At 45.6% G+C, this 16,117-nt stretch overlaps 1 protein-coding gene across 1 annotated transcript in view; it reads left to right on the top strand.

Moving 5' to 3' along the window:
* NOTCH2 (notch receptor 2) overlaps positions 1-16,117 on the top strand; it is a 147,755-nt gene that overhangs the window by 86,270 nt on the left and 45,368 nt on the right. Inside the window, exons 6-11 of the mRNA XM_033092161.1 lie at positions 6,308-6,541; positions 7,901-8,056; positions 8,504-8,692; positions 9,637-9,750; positions 10,568-10,681; positions 12,321-12,554. Coding sequence (XP_032948052.1) covers positions 6,308-6,541; positions 7,901-8,056; positions 8,504-8,692; positions 9,637-9,750; positions 10,568-10,681; positions 12,321-12,554 — 1,041 coding nt within the window. The remainder of the gene's footprint in view (positions 1-6,307; positions 6,542-7,900; positions 8,057-8,503; positions 8,693-9,636; positions 9,751-10,567; positions 10,682-12,320; positions 12,555-16,117) is intronic.

The raw sequence follows: 16,117 nt of genomic DNA, 5'->3' as shown, positions 1-16,117 counted from the left end.
TTTAGTCAGGAACACAGACAGAAATCATATGATTATGAGTAAAATTTTGAACTGTAATAAATGCCTTCGGCAAAAGTAAAGGTTATTAGGAGAGCATAGTAACAGGCAAAAATAATTGAGTTTGGGGTAGGCGTGCAAGGTGTCATTGAGAAGGTAATGTTTCATCTGTGGACAGTGAGTAAGAATTAGGGAAAGGTGGGGGTAAAAATGTTCCAGGCACAGGGAACAGCACGTGCAAAGATCCCAATGGGAAGAAAGATTGTGATCATATTCAGAAATGAAAAAAGAAAAGAAAAAAAAAGCCAGACTGACTAGAGCTAGTGGCGTTTCAAAAGGTGAACCAAGGGAGGTAGGCAGAAAACATGGCTAGGATTTAGAATTTTTATCCTAAGTGTAATGGAAGTCATCAAAGGGTTTGAACAGGCAAATGGCACAAGCCACACTACTCCGGGAGTGACTCTTTAGAAAATATATTGACCAGGATGCAGGGGAACCAGGCTTTGGAGGCGTCCGGAAAAAGATGATGGCCCTCTGGCATTAGTGGGACGATTCCGTGAGATGCTTGCGTTTCTCCGAACGTGTATCCCCCACCCCTCCATGATCCCCTTAACCACTGCATTCCCCAGGCCTCGTCTACGCAATCGTGTGCTAGCGTATGTGTGCACGCACACATTCTCTCATTAGACCAGTATTTACACAGAATGTTTCAACCCGCTTTAGTCCCAGCAGGCAGTAGAGTCAGGCTTCTCCTCTGTTCGTTCACTTCAGCAGCGGAGTGGAAAATCCCCAGTGTTTGGAGGAGAAGGTTTTATAGGACAGAGGTCTGCTATGATGTGGAAAGATGAAATTCCGCATCTCAGGAGCTTGGGTAACTGCCGGTTGGACGGCTGCATTGGAGACCAAATTCTCTTGCTTTAACCCTAGAAGAGGAGGTAGCAGGGTCAGGGCAAGGGCCAGCCACGCTCTTTTTATATACGTTCTCAGGCGGTGATTGTTGTCGCAATGAGAGTTGACCCTTAACAGGGCCATTGATGTGATAAAAGTTTTTCCCACACACTTCACAGTTGAGAGATGACTAGGGAGCGTGAGGACTTCTTCTTCCCAAAGTGCTAAGGCTCAGTGATCATTTCTTTTCCATTTTCCCCCTCCTCCTCTTACTTCCCAGCCCCTTGTAACTCCAAGTCAGATTGATGGTTTGTTTATGGTATCTTGAGAGAGCCACCGGGGGCTGTTTGTGTCCGGTATATTGTAGCTCACAAATGGTGTCTGTTTCATGCTCAGTGGCTCACTGAGCTAGAACCTGATGTTAATGACACCCAGCTCATGGCTTCCATTTCAGTCCGATCCTCTTGGGTTCACGCTGTCACAGTTACTGCCACAGCTGTACCCAGAACGTTAACCAACCTATGGTTTTCAGACAGTAGGATGGGGCAACAGGAAAAGACCAGCGTGAAAGTTACCCTGCTCCCGGAAAACCAATTCACCATGCTTATTTTTCTCATGGTGATTTAACAGTGTCATTTTCCTTAGTAGAACTGCTGAGGTGTCTCACTGTTCCCCCGTGTGTCCCAATCCTGCCCTGTCCCCCAGCAGTCAGCTCAGAGTCCCCTTCCCCATGTTGAAGGCTAACGTGATAGGCCGTGATCTCACAACCCCAATAGCCATTTCAGCACTTCACGATTTCCGTTTTGAATTTTATCTGTTTCTAATTCTTCTTCCAGCTATCTGTGCAAACGTGGACAAGTCACTCTGCCTCTCTGGTCCTCATTTCCTCATCTGTAAAATGAGCACTTCAGATGAGATCTAAGGTCTAGGGTTTAGGTTACCACCCAAATGCCTACTACAATCCCAAATGCCTACTACAATCCCAAATGCCTACTACAGTGCCGGACACGTAACCTGAGGGGAATGGCAGGCACAGTTCCCTGCCCTCGTGGAGACGACAGTCTAACGGGCAGAGACTATAAAGAGTAAATAAATGTAAAATTACAACTTTAGATAAACGATTGGATGGAATAGATGCAATGATGGAGAAAAATGGGAGATGGGAATTTGGAGATCTACCTAACTTATAAAAGAAGTCACAGGATGAAAAAGAAGGAGCCATATAAAGAAGAGGGGGAAGCATCTTTGGGGTGAAGAGAACAGGATATACAGAGGCTCTGAGATTGGAAAGAAGTTCATGTTCAAGGAACCAACAGTTAGCCATCATGGCGGGAGTAAAATATGTGAAGGGAAGATATGTATTTGACATAGATTTATGAGGCAGAACTGTCAGCCAGAGAATTCTCAGTAGCTACAGGAGGCGCTGAGCAATTGAGGTACCAGCGAAGGATTTGGTAGTGTGACATTTCCTACCAAGGTAGTCTAGACTCACGGGGGCAGGAGAAAAGGTAGTTTCTCAAAACAAGTTACTGCTCTTTCTTTCGCACACAGACAATGAGAAGGGCTTAACAGCCCACTGCCTTAGCGCCAATGTTAGATGGCAGCACCTGCGAGGTGAGATTACTAAGAGGGATAATTGATGCCCTCAAAAAAGTGCCTAACTGAGCTTCGTACAGGGTATTTTTGGAGTGGACCAGCCAAGTGTGTGTGTTGAGACAGGTGATGGCACATGCTGAGACTTGTTGGGACTGAAGATTTAGTAGCTTGGCGGGACACGGACAACGCAGCGCTCCCTTTTCACCAGAGGCTTTTATGTGCTAGGTAGCTCATAACTTAGTGATCGCTCCCTCTCTCCCTGTGAACAGAAAGTCATTTGCTTTAAGTCCCTCCTCTATTCTCCTGGCAGACTGATCTTCAAAGGCAGTTTTGATCATGTCTTTCCCCCACCCATGAACCTACAGCAACTGCCCTTTGCTTGTCGTATAAAGTTCAGAATTCATAGTCGAGCTCAAGCTTCTTACAACCTCCAACCTTTCTCTTCATAAACCCCAGACAAAGACTACACACGTCAATCATTGTGATATCTTCAAGATCTAACCTTACCATTATCACCGAGCACCTCCCTCCAGCCCAGGCTATAGTGGAAAAAGCTGGGTGACCTAAATGCATCCACCCCCGCTAGGTGATCACCAAGAAATTTTCCTATTTCAATATTTAGTGACCTTTTGCCATTATTCATTTCTACCAAGGGTGTCCTTTGACTGTTTCATGCTTCTGGGCCTTCTCAGTGTGCTTTAAGAGCCTAGGATCCCCGTGACTATATAGGGTGCCAGATGGGTTTGGGACTTATTGGGGGGATCAAGTCATAGACTGTGTAGATGCCTGACCATTGTGCTGTACACCTGAAACTAATATAAAATAATATTGTCAACTATAATGAGTCAACTAGAAAGTCAACTATACATATTATATATATATATATATATATATATACCTCATATATATATATATATATATATGTACGTATATCATTATAGAGAGTGCCAAAAAAAATGTACACACATTTTAAGAAAGGAAATCTGTATTAAAATTGTAATACTCACTATATACCAATAACAAAAGATGAATACAAGTCACGTTTGACTTCTGCAATTACAAGAGGTGCTCAAAGTGGTTACCATCAGCGTCCAGACACTTCTGATTATGGCAAACTCCTGCTTGAGCAATGTTAACCAAAGTGTCCCCTTGTATACATTTTTTGGCACCCCCGTTATATATAGTCACGGGACGTAAAGTACAGCATAGGGAACATAGTCAATGATATTGTAATGGCTGCGTACAATGGCAGATGGGTTGTAGACGTGGTGGGGTTATCACTTTGTGAGGGGTATAAATGTCTAATTATTATGTTGTTTTGTATACCTGAAACTAATAAAAAAATAAAATACTTACCAGTACAAAAAAAAAAAAAAAGACCCAAGGATCAGGGACCTAGCCTGCAAATCTTGTTGATCAAATGCAGGGCTGGATACAGTGGCTGCGGTGGAAAAAGATTTAGAGTCAGCCTGAGCTGGGTTGGAATGCCAGCATTCCCACTCGCTGGTTTATGACCTCGGGAAGGTTACCTCACCTTTGTGAGCCTCCCATTTCTGAGTTTTAGGCTTCGGCATTGGTTTCCTCCTGGGCCAAGAGGGTGATGACGGGCAGGCAGTGCCGTCTCCTAGGTAACAGACGTGCTACTGGGAACTTTAGAACAAACAGTTGTAGTGGCCGCCTGGGTTACTGTCTTCTACTTTCTGCACTTAAAAACTAGTTGATAGAACTGGAATGAGGAGGAGAAGAAAATTCTGACAGAAATGAACCTGGGAAGGAATGCTGTTCTGGAGAAATGTGCCTGAAACAGAGAGAAAAATGATCCATTCTATAGAAAATTACGTGTACGCCCGTGTGATCAAGGTGATTTCCTAACAAACTATCTAACAGACAGACAGTCGTAGGGTGTCCAGTGCAGCTATCTCACCTTCACATAGCCGTCTCATTCAAAAACTAGTGAACTCTACCCCAACGTACATTTGAGTTTTGGATAGTAGTTTGCAATCAGGAGTTTTTCCAGCCATCCGACTGTGTGGGTCATGATTTTCATCCTCGTCGTCTTCTTCATCCTCTCCACTTCCCCATGCCTTTGTGTGCTTGGGAAAGAGACCCACAGAGGTGGCGGTGATACGGTCAGGTTCACACGTCACGGTTAAGAATGTTAGAGGCGAGCAGGTCTAGTTCAAATCCCAGCTCCTGGAGTGCAGGGCACCTCACACTAGGCAAGTCAGTTTACCTCTTAGAGCACTCTTGGGAAAGGAAACCAAAGCCATCGATTGCCGACTATGAACCACGGATTGTGCTTGAACTTTAACAAAAAGTATCTCATGTATAGCTGAGGAACTCAGTTTGCTTGCAGCCAAGTGATGAGAGATGTACAATTAAATAAGTGCAGTAGAGTGGTGTTGTCTCTGTAATATGGGTGTAAAGAATGGTGTAGTAATGGAAGTAAAGAATAGGTGGTCCGTTAGATGAAATCAGGCAAATTAGCTCCTGCTAACAGTGATGGCTACACAGCCGAGCACACTTCAGGCTTTCTGAAACTACTTGAGCCGGTTGAATTCTCGTCAGGTATTCTGGGGACCAGGGATAGCCTTGGCGTTTTCTGAGTATAAGCGTCATGCGCTTTTTTATTAAGCGGTCTCTTCATCAGAATGCCTTTCTGAATTATTCATTGAGTTCTTTTACAAAGAAAGAAAAACCTCGAGGTGTTTTTGAGTTTCAGCCACTTGTTGGGTTGTATTTTAGAGACTTCAGGTGACCTGAATATGACTTCCCTTTGATAGCTCTCTAAACCGGTATTAGAAAACCTCCCATAAGACCAATTTATCGACATAGTCAAGAGTATTCAACCAATTCATCAACAGATCAACGGGCCTGGCACTAACCTGCTTGCTTATCACAAACTCCTTGTCAGTTGCTGACGTGCTCTTGTTCCTTGTCATGGGGCCCGAGAGCCTTTGTCACAGCCCCCACCCTTTAGCGACCTGCAGGACGTCCATACGTGCTCGCCTGTTTCGCATTCTCCGCCTTGCTCTTTTTCAGGCAGAGCAAACTGATCCTTGTTCCATCTTCTCTTGCATTGGGGTGACTTTTTGCGTCTTAATCTGCAGATCCGCGCGTCCTTAAAGCTTGGTTGCCTCAGGCTGGGCACCATTTGCTCCAGGCTCGTTATCTTAGCTGTGCTTTTCACATCCATATTGCACCATGGCTTTTATGGCCCTCAAGTCTCTCCTCTCTACCTTTGCTTGCTCTTGCTTTCATGTTTAATTAAACTTTTTATTTTGAGGTCATTGTAAATTTCACATGCAATGATAAGTATTAATATAGAGAGATACCCTGTACCCTCTCCCAAGCTTCCCTCTTGCAAAACTACTGTGCGGTATCATAACCAGGATATTGATATTGATAGTCAAGATACAGAACAATTGCCCTAACATTTTGACTTTTCGATTCCTTCTCATCATTCTTTTCCTTACGCATCTTTTAGGCTCTTCTCTCCTCGCTCTTCTCAGTTATATATTCATTGTCCCAGGAATTTAACTGAGTCAGGATCCTCAAAGACATCTTCTCTTTGATAGGTTGGCTAAATCCTTGTGTTGTCAGAGTTCCTAGGGATAGCAACTCCTGTACATGGTTTGCCTAGAGCAAATGTCACGTGGAGGGCTCAAGGTGGCTTTACAATTTACGTGAGGCCCTCATCTGCAGTGAGTGCTGCTTGCCTTGATGTCAGGCAGGTCGCACGAGGGTGAAGAATGTGTGGGGGCTGGTATAGGATGAACCCTTTGAGACGTAAGAGCCCTAATCCAAGGCACGTTTCCCCCCAAAGGACAATTCTGCACCGAGGACGTGGACGAGTGCCTGCTGCAACCCAATGCCTGTCAGAATGGTGGCACCTGCACCAACCGCAATGGAGGTTATGGCTGTGTGTGTGTTAATGGCTGGAGTGGAGACGACTGCAGTGAGAATATCGATGACTGTGCCTTCGCCTCCTGCACCGTGGGATCCACCTGCATTGACCGGGTGGCCTCCTTCTCTTGCATGTGCCCAGAAGGAAAGGCAGGTAAGGCCAGCAGAAGGACAGAGGGGCCAGTGAGCTTTCGGGCTTTCTGCCTCCTTCTCTTTCATCCCCATAGCTGTGTCCTTTTAACTACCGTCTGTAAGAACGGATCACTCAGGATTGTTCTTGAAACATCATCGTTAGCCAAAGTGTTATGAAGTTAGTCTTCTTCCTTAGGACGTTTCGCTCTCATCTCAACTCTGTGTCCCTTAGCTCTTCATCCTACGAAAAATGAAAGTTAGTTACTCTTCCCTTGGGAGCATCTGTTGACCTTCAGGTCTGAGGCTGAAAAGCACCTCAGAAATTAAGATTAATGTCTCGGAAGTTGAGACAAAGGACTAATTGAGACAAAATGACTAATGGACTTCGGGACTTTGAAGAAGAAATAATCTCTTTATTCAGAAGGAGTGAGCAGGACAGACACAGTCAAGTGCCTTTCGGCTCTCAGTGTCTGTCGCAATAGTCCTGTCAGGGAGGATTTTACTGACGGCAAAGTTAACGTTGCTCTAGCCTCCCAGTGTAACAGCTTCTAGTTCTAGAAGTCCTGAGCGATGAAGGGCGGAATGCGATGGAAGGAGATAGCTTGGGTGAAAGAACTCTGGGCCCAGCTATTCTGAAATGTTCTCATAGCTGTGCCTTTCCAAGAGCCCCGCCTCCAGCTTTGTAGAAGAAGCCTTAGTTACCTGTTCTTAAGCTAATTGCAGACTGGAAAATCCAGTTCCCATGTGAACCGCGCAGAACATGGGGCTTAATAGTATCTTCAGAGTGCTGAGGGCACTTGAGCCAAGAATGCTGACACTGTCAAAAGGCTGACCTAGTACAGGCTGATGACGGTCGGCTGTTTTTTCTTTCTGAGGCTAGTGAAATGCTGGCGGCCCTGTGATCAGCAGGTAGCGTGATTTGGGGAAAGCAGGTTGCCAAATATAGTAATAGAGGATGTATGCAATATTTGGGACATAGAGTAAAACATTATTTGGTGTTTACCTGAAATTCCTGTTGAACGAGGCATCCTCTATTTTTATTTGCTAAGTCTGTTAGCACTGTGGGAAGGATATTCCCATTTTCCTATCTCTGTCATCTAACCATTTCCCTTTATGGCTGCAGCTATGACTCTACCCTTTAGGAAAGGTCTGACTGAGGATTAGTGAGAGCACCAGACAACCAAGGTTGTCTGCAGAAGCTCTTTGCTTGGCTGCTGGCTGCAGCATGTCCCTGAGGTAGGATCAGGCAGAGGAGAAGTGGCCGCCATCTCCCGATGGGATTTCATGAGCCAATATAAGGTTTTCCCTCCTTCATGAAAGAGACAGCTCTTCCCCAAGTATAGGGACATTTTCTCTTTGTTCTTGCCCCAACCTGTGACAGGTCTCTTATGTCATCTGGATGATGCATGCATCAGCAATCCTTGCCACAAGGGAGCACTGTGTGACACCAACCCTCTGAACGGGCAGTACATTTGCACCTGCCCCCAAGGCTACAAAGGGGCCGACTGTACTGAAGACGTGGATGAGTGCACCATGGGTGAGTTCACAGAATCTTTCCTCTTCCCCATGTTGTCTGTCGAGCTCAGCAAGCATTTAAACCGAAGCGCATATTCCTCTAGGAGCACATTTCACCCAACATCAGATCTCCCCTGTTAGGTACCCACTGTTTACAACTAACCTTTCAGTGTAGCCATGTATTTTCTTCTGGGAGTTGTGCTATATGGAAGGTCTATGCTTGAACCTTAATATAAAGCCCTACCTTAGTGACAGTTTCGTCAAAAGAGCAGTAGAAACGCACACGAGTTGAGATCACCCTAGTCTTATTATTTAATCAATGTGTGAATAAGAAAATAGGACATTGAGACGCAGACTTTTAGTGCCTGGCCTTTTAATGCTGTCACAAGCAGACCTGCTTCTGCAGTCCACTTGTATGGAAACGCCATCGAGTGCTTTGGTCCCGGTAATTGGTGCTTGTCTCTTCCAGCCAATAGCAACCCTTGTGAGCACGCAGGAAAATGTGTGAACACAGATGGTGCTTTCCACTGCGAGTGTCTGAAGGGCTATGCAGGGCCTCGTTGCGAGATGGACATCAACGAGTGCCATTCTGACCCCTGCCAGAATGATGCCACCTGTCTGGATAAGATTGGAGGCTTCACCTGTCTGTGCATGCCAGGTACTTGGGCCCGTCGGTGTGTGGGGTCTGGGCTGGAGGCACCAAACTGCACCTCTCTCAGGTGGGGCACTCCATATACAGCGGCAGTTCCGTGAGCTCCGTCAGCATTTAATTCCCAAGGAAACAGGGGTTCCAGCCAAGAGGACCCTTAAGGAGAGAGGCAGCGTTAGAATTCTTAGAGCTGTGGAGACCAAATTAAATAAGCCCCTCTGTCAACATGAGTTGCATGTAAGGGAAAAGTTCAGAAGGGATTGGTTTTATGCAAATGTTCTTTAATGTAATAAAGAATTTACCATAAGAATCCTGTCACTAGCAAGCGTTCCTGATTCCCTTATATTTTACAAAGAACCATGCCATCCCAATTATAGAAATCCATTTTACCCATAATTATATAGGAACTTGCCATTTATCCACAGTGACGTACACAGGTTCATTGGTTGCACTGTGGAACTCTTCTGCAGAGACCATTTCTCGAATCCTCAGAGAGCACTGCTCAATCCACCTTACAGCGAAGGCCGACAGTGGCTGCTTTGCCTCATGAAGGATGCTAGCGAGCCGCTCTGGCCTCGGGAGGCCCTCCTGCCCTTGACTTACCTCCGAACGCTGCTGGTCTTCAACAACACGGAGTGGGGAGCCCATGGCCCCGGCACTGCTGAAAGCAAAGCCTGGGCTGCTCAGGGAGTGCGGGCAGCCTCTGATGGCATGCTGGGCCCTGCCAGTGTCTTTGGAGGTCGCCGCTTCCCCCTCTCCACAGTGACCTGATATCCCTGCGCGTTCCCGTCCGATCTAACGGTCACTATTTCCCGTCCTGGCAGAGCCCCCTTTGCCCTCTGCAGAAATGTTCTGCTCGTCGCGGATGTAGTCATGTTTGCACATTTGTGCTTTCTTGGCTGGAATGCGCCTTTCGCTCTTTCTGAGCCACTTGTGTGGTCCGTTTTGTTCAGGTTTCAAAGGTGTGCATTGTGAGCTGGAGATAAACGAATGTCAGAGCAACCCTTGTGTGAACAATGGGCAGTGTGTGGATAAAGTCAATCGCTTCCAGTGTCTGTGTCCGCCTGGTAAGTGCCCACCACCTGCCCCTGTTTTCTTTGAAAGCGCAAAATGGACTGACCACAGGGAAGGGAGGAGGGAGAGAACGTGTGTGGGCTGGGCGTGAGGAAGCCATCACAGGGAGCCCTTCAGGATGGGAGTGTGTGTGCACAGAAATGGGGAATTTGGTCAGCGAGTGTGTCTTTCAAAGCCTTTGTGGCCAGAAGTCCAAGTCTGTTCTGAATGTCCCATGACCTCGCTGTCTGTGTGTGTATTTCACAAAGTTCGTACCTCATAGAAGCCTTAGTATTAGGCTAGTTGGGATTTTATGTTTTTCCCCCGTGGGTCATATTCTTGAAACCCCTTTGGGAGATTATTCTGTTTAGACATTTCAGCCCTGGGTCCAGAAACGGACAACACAAGTCAGTGTTTCCAGAGAAAGCTCTGCCTCGCCTTTCACTCCCCAAAGCTACTGTTGGAGACATGGCAAACGCTCTGCAACAGACTGTAGCCTTTCTTGCTGTTTTTTTTCAGAGAAGGTCCCAGGTCTTCTGACCCACTCGTTTGAGGGCGCCACCTATAACCATTCAGTCCCTATTTTAACTAGAAGGGAATCTGTGTGGGGAAGACACAGAGGTGGAGACACACGCAGGTGCCTGCCTCCGATGGCCTGAGCTTCTCCCAATTCTCCCAGTTACCTGTTGGGGGAGAATAATTTTACTTTCGCTGACCCATTGGTGTAAGCCCTGCCGGTAACTTCACCCAAAGTTTCTTTGGCATCCTTCTCATCGTAACGGAAGACACAGGATAATCCTCTGACTTGTGCTATCACTGTGCCCTTTCAAGGTTTCACTGGGCCAGTCTGCCAGATTGATATTGACGACTGTTCCAGTACTCCCTGTCTCAATGGGGCCAAGTGTATCGATCACCCGAACGGCTATGAATGCCAGTGTGCCACAGGTAAGGCTTTCCTCACCTTTTATTCCCCTGGGAGGCCTACCTGAACAAATAGGAGTCTGTCCTCCTCTCACTGCCCTACCAGGCCAGTCCCAGAACAGGGGCTTCTGTGTTTAGAGCCATCTTCTTCCTGCGTATGTTCTGCACTGTTTCCTCCTACAACACCTGCCTCCTTCTCCAGCACAATAGTGGCCTGGCCTGGACACTTGGTGTCCAGATTTTGGCAGCGCTGAGTTTCCAGCTGGCTTGACTTGTCCTTTGGGAAAGGGAACAATTCCAGTTGAAAGCTATTTTTCATTGGGGCTTCTCAGCAGGAGGCCTGTCTCTGAGTTTCTTGAGGCAAGTGATTGAACAAAGGCCCAGAAATCTAAGGGCAGTTGTGTGCAAAGGCAGAGGTTTACTGCACGAAAGATGACTCATGCAGTGAGCGGCAGGTGTGTATCTGAACGACTCAGGCAGTGAGAGTCAGGTGTGTATCTGAACAGGAGAGAGAGCGCCCTGTCGGGGACAGTTTGGGGCGTCGTCCCTGACTCCCGCTACTGAAGTCAAAACGCGTCTGTTTACAAACGTGTGGCCGCTTTTCTCATTTGGAAATGATCTGAATGTGCCAAACACCCCCTGTGACACATTTGCTTCTGCACAGACCAGTATTATAGAGAAGGACTAAAAACCATTAGAAAAGGTGATTTGCCAATTTCCTTTTTCTCCCCCTGCGTAAGAGAGAAAGGAGTCATGAATATAATTCAAGACATTTTTCTTGTTTTGGAAAATGGGTTCTTAAAGGATTTTAAACATCACGCGCATGATTTCTCTCTGATCACAGAGAAGCAAACCAAGTCACAAAAATAAACTCAGAGAATTAATATTTCCGTAGTATCAGAACATCACCACTTATAAAGCCTACTTATAAAGCCTGTCAGATGAACTGCTAACTTCCTCCTCTTTTCACAAACTGTTGTCTCCGGTTGGTGACTAGATTTTGTCATCCTCTGGCTCCCGGAGAATAACCTTTACGGGGGAGGGTTGAAGAACCTTGAACTCGTGTTTAAAAGGGAGGAGAGCCTGACTGAAGATTTTTAAAAGAGACGTAATGTTGAATGAAGAAGTTTTATGTGTCCCTTTTTCTTTTAAATGCTCATAACTTGTTCATTGGTTTTATTCAACAAGTATTTGTTGAAAACTCACTGTATATGCAAAGGACTCTGGGAGGGGTTGAGAGGAATAAAGAAAAGCTCTCTGACTTCTAAGAAGATAAGGTCCATGAAACCATTAATACAGCACCTGTATAGTGGGTGTGGGAGGGAAGGAATATAAATGTAAAGAGGACAAATATCGAGAGCTCTTCCCCCTGAAGCCCAGTATGGCCGAAAGAGGCAGTTAAAGCATCTCTACAACGAAACCATAGATTGTTTAGGAGAAGGTGTTTGAATTCTACAAATTTGATTTGAAAACCTTTATTTTAAGCACAACTCCCTAGACCTGCCTTTTAAATCAGTGCAAGTAGTTTAACTCATCCGCTCACTGGCTGCAGGATGAATGGCAGCCGTGGGACAGGTAGGATGAGTGGGCGTGGCTCCCCTTTGGTCCAGGGGCCGAGTATCAGCCTTGGTTCTTACGCCTCCCCGGTAAAATTCCTTCCAAGGATTCACTGGCGTGCTATGTGAGGAGAACATTGACAACTGTGACCCCGACCCCTGCCACCACGGCCAGTGTCAAGACGGGATTGACTCCTACACCTGCATCTGCAACCCCGGCTACATGGGTGCCATCTGCAGTGACCAGATAGACGAGTGCTACAGCAGTCCTTGCTTAAATGAGGGTCGCTGTATCGACCTGGTAAACGGCTACCAGTGCAACTGCCAGCCGGGCACGTCAGGTAAGCCCGCTCTCTTTACGTCCCCTTTGGAGGTTTCACCGCTTCTCAAAATCCGTTTACACAGATGTCTCAGACCTTCTTGGTATATGCTTAGATACCTAAAAAAAAAAATCCTCCTTTTTTTTCTGGGAAGCACAGCCAAAGCCATGGCCAGAAACATCTTGGAGGGAGGTGGCGCTAGCCAGGGAAGAAATTAGAGACAGTAGCTTTAGGAAGCTGCTGGTTTTGTGTATGTGTTGTCTTTAAAAGGAGTCACGCCACTTCAAAAATATTGCAATTATGATTTAAAGTTGAAAACCCTCTTGCTTTTGTGGCTTGATTTCATTGTGGTTTCTTTTTTCTTTTTTAACCCCCGCAGCACTCAGACTAATGAAGTTGGTGGTTCCCCCGCCTTCCTCTCCCACTCCCTCCCCCATCTTTCCAATACTTTTCTCTCGATTTCTGAGTCCACTATCTTTAACCCTTTGCGTCTGCCGTTTGTCTCCGGTGGGCTTGGGCATTTGGGGGGATTGTGAGGGAGAGGACAGACTTTGCAGTGTACCCCAGTCACTGTCAATTAGAATGCAGGCCCGACACTTGTCATCCTGAGTTCATTGCCGTTTCCTGATGCCGGGCTGCAGGACTGGTTGTTAGCTGTGAGGGCATGCTACTCCTTGCTGCAGAAATGTTGAATTATTTTCTCAGGCAGCAGCATTTCCCAGGTCTCACTGGATTCTGTTTTACTTATTCGAGGAGTCATTATGGTCACAACTGGGGTTAATGGACAGAGAAGCACTATGTCTCAGATCAAAGGAAAATGTATTAGTGGAAGATTAACCAGTGTGTGCCGTTGTTAGAAGGGAACTTGCCCATACCAGGGAGTGATTTATTGAGAACTCGTTCTGAATTTAAGGAAAATGGCCCAGGGAGGGGGCAAAGGTGGGGGAGGTAGTTAGCTGTTCTCATTTTATTTTGTTATTTCCAAATCCATTTCTTCAAACTTGTCAAAGGCCCTGGTCTTCATCCAGGACCTCGTACATGCCAAGTTTGAAAACAAAGTCCTTTTTGAGTTGCTCAAGCTTATGAAAAACATCCCATGCCTGCACAGTTGAAAATGCCTTCCCCCAACCCCCGTTTAGATAACTCACTAAAAGGGCTGAATAGATCTTTGTGAAACCTTCCAAAAGCAATTTGCTTCCGGGCTGGTCCCCAGACATGAGAAATTGCAGTCCGAAAAGAAATTTGAGAGATTTACAAGCAATTGAATGGATGCCTTTAGAATGGCAGGGCTGTTTTAGGCCCTGCTATCATGACCATTATAACAAGCATACTGGAAACCTGGGTGAGTGGTGGGTTAGCAAGCACTTGTTTGCGCTGTGATGATATCAGCATGCCAGGATGTATCAGGTGTGTTCCCTGGGGAGGACAGCGCAGGCAAGGTGTGAGTCGCTGTCACTAGAAAGGCAAGAAGTAAATACGAGTGGTGTGCGGGCAGCAGAGAGAAGAAAGGCCCAGAATCTCTCAGAAAACTGCCAGATTTATTCCTGTGGGTGTCAGGAGAATTAAAGCGAAGAGATGCAGGCGACACAAAGAAATCTTGTAATGGGTGGATTGAGACCTGGCCCATAGGGGTCTGGGTGAAAGGATTCATTCGATCAATCATGATGAACAGACTCTCGAGTTCTAGAGTAAGAATTCACAACGCAGTCATAATATGGTCCTAAGTTGGCAGGTTGGGGTTTGGGTGAGTGTATAGACAGAAGGGATACTTCACAATATGCAAATTAGAGCCGGTGTCTCACTGACTGGGTCCTGAACATGAGATGTACTAGCCAGAGTCACTTCTGGTGTCTTCTTCACCTGCGGTCTTGTGATGGGAAACTGTTTTAAGTAAGTTTTCTTTTTTGGTTTCAAGTCACAGAATCTAAATTGACTAACTTAAAGAATTATTAACAAACAACAACTACAAAAAAGAAATAGGAAGAATTTAGTGAAAGCACAAGAAGCATCTTACGGATTTCAAGTGAGTTTTGAACAATAAGGCTTTGCGGAGATTAGCAGGAAGCCGGGCCATTTGCAGGCCAGAGGTCACACAGGTCATAGTCCTACATTCCAATGAGGAAATCTCATTGGCCCAGCTTGGGCTGGCTGGCTGTTCCTGCTCAGATAAAACATGGTCTTGGGGGCGGAGTCACACTGGACCACCATGGCTTTCTGGGGCCTGTTTGGTGGAACGTGGGTAAATGGGGGTTGTCAGCCAAGGGCTGGACACATGTCCTAAAGGGGTGCACTTGTATACAAGGAGTATGGAAACTCTTGCCTCCTTTGTGTCCAGTGAAGCAATACAACCTCCTTACTCATGGAGTGACCAGTTATGATGTGGTGAAGCATGTGGTGAGAGGACCAAGGTCACGTCCCAGCTGTGCTGCCGTAATTGTACAAGTTGTTATAAAGCAGGTGTAACACAACTTGATTTGGCAGTTAAGGGAGAAGTGGAGAGAAAAGTTACGTCAAGTGAGATGCAGCATACTTTGCATATAATGACTGAATACATTTTTAATGTAATTTGTGTTAGTAATAAATATTAATACAACGTGTGAGTGAATAAAAATTATGGGATTTTGTCATGGAAGTTTCGTTGGTTAGTGTATAATCCTTATTACCAGGCTTTATTTTCAGACTCTTTAAACTACGAAAGTATTCTTCTATGACACCTAAAAAAAAAAAAACAAAAAAAAAACAACTAAATTCATGTTGAATAAATAATGAAAAATCATGGGTATTTTTACAAAATAATGGTAACAATGTGATTAGCATATCCCTACCATTTATTTATCCATATGTTCAATTAAACCTTTTGTAACATAGCCAAATTCTGCAGTTCACAGGGAAATAAATCAGGAGGAAGGCAGCATATTCCAGGAGGGAGTGACCAGACTCGTAAAGATTTATCCTGAATTTTAGCCCAGAATAGTGACTGTCAGTTTCAAGCTTACAGTGGTTGGTATAAGTTCCAAAATTCTCATTTTCATGTGAAAACTTAAATCTTATCTTGGGAGCACAATGCAGTCACTTGTTTTCCTTGAAATGACAGGCTTGCTTTTTTCATTTAATATGAGCTAAATCCTTGGGTCTGAGTAGCCCTGGTTTGTCTGTCTGTCGTTCTTTCCATTAAAATTGGACTCCGTGATAAAAGCAACTGCTTCAGTTCAAAACTCAATCACATAGCTGCTTTTCCGGGAGACAACTCTGTACTTCAGATGCCACGGAATTGCTTTATGTAGATTTTCCATTTCATCACACGGCACAGTCGACCTACGAGGTGTGACAATGAAGTTCGTGAACTTCATTGTCCAACCTCGTAGACTCCAGGATCAAGATACAATAAAATAATGAAGTTAATCATTTCGACCGCTTCACCAAAATCGTCCTTAAGCGAAACTGTCTTTTTGTTTGGTTTTTACTCTGTGTGTGTGGAGGTGAGGGATACAGTGACCACTGCCACTGTTTGGTGCCAATGCCTTAGTTCTGGCTAAGTTGCCGCAGTCCTACCCCCATTGCTTTTGCACCATCAGTGCAAATGC

Source organism: Rhinolophus ferrumequinum, chromosome 22, assembly GCF_004115265.2.
Source record: "Rhinolophus ferrumequinum isolate MPI-CBG mRhiFer1 chromosome 22, mRhiFer1_v1.p, whole genome shotgun sequence".
Classification (NCBI taxonomy): domain Eukaryota; kingdom Metazoa; phylum Chordata; class Mammalia; order Chiroptera; family Rhinolophidae; genus Rhinolophus; species Rhinolophus ferrumequinum.
Note: the sequence above shows the minus strand (reverse complement) of the source record. Positions and strands in the feature narration are given on the sequence as shown.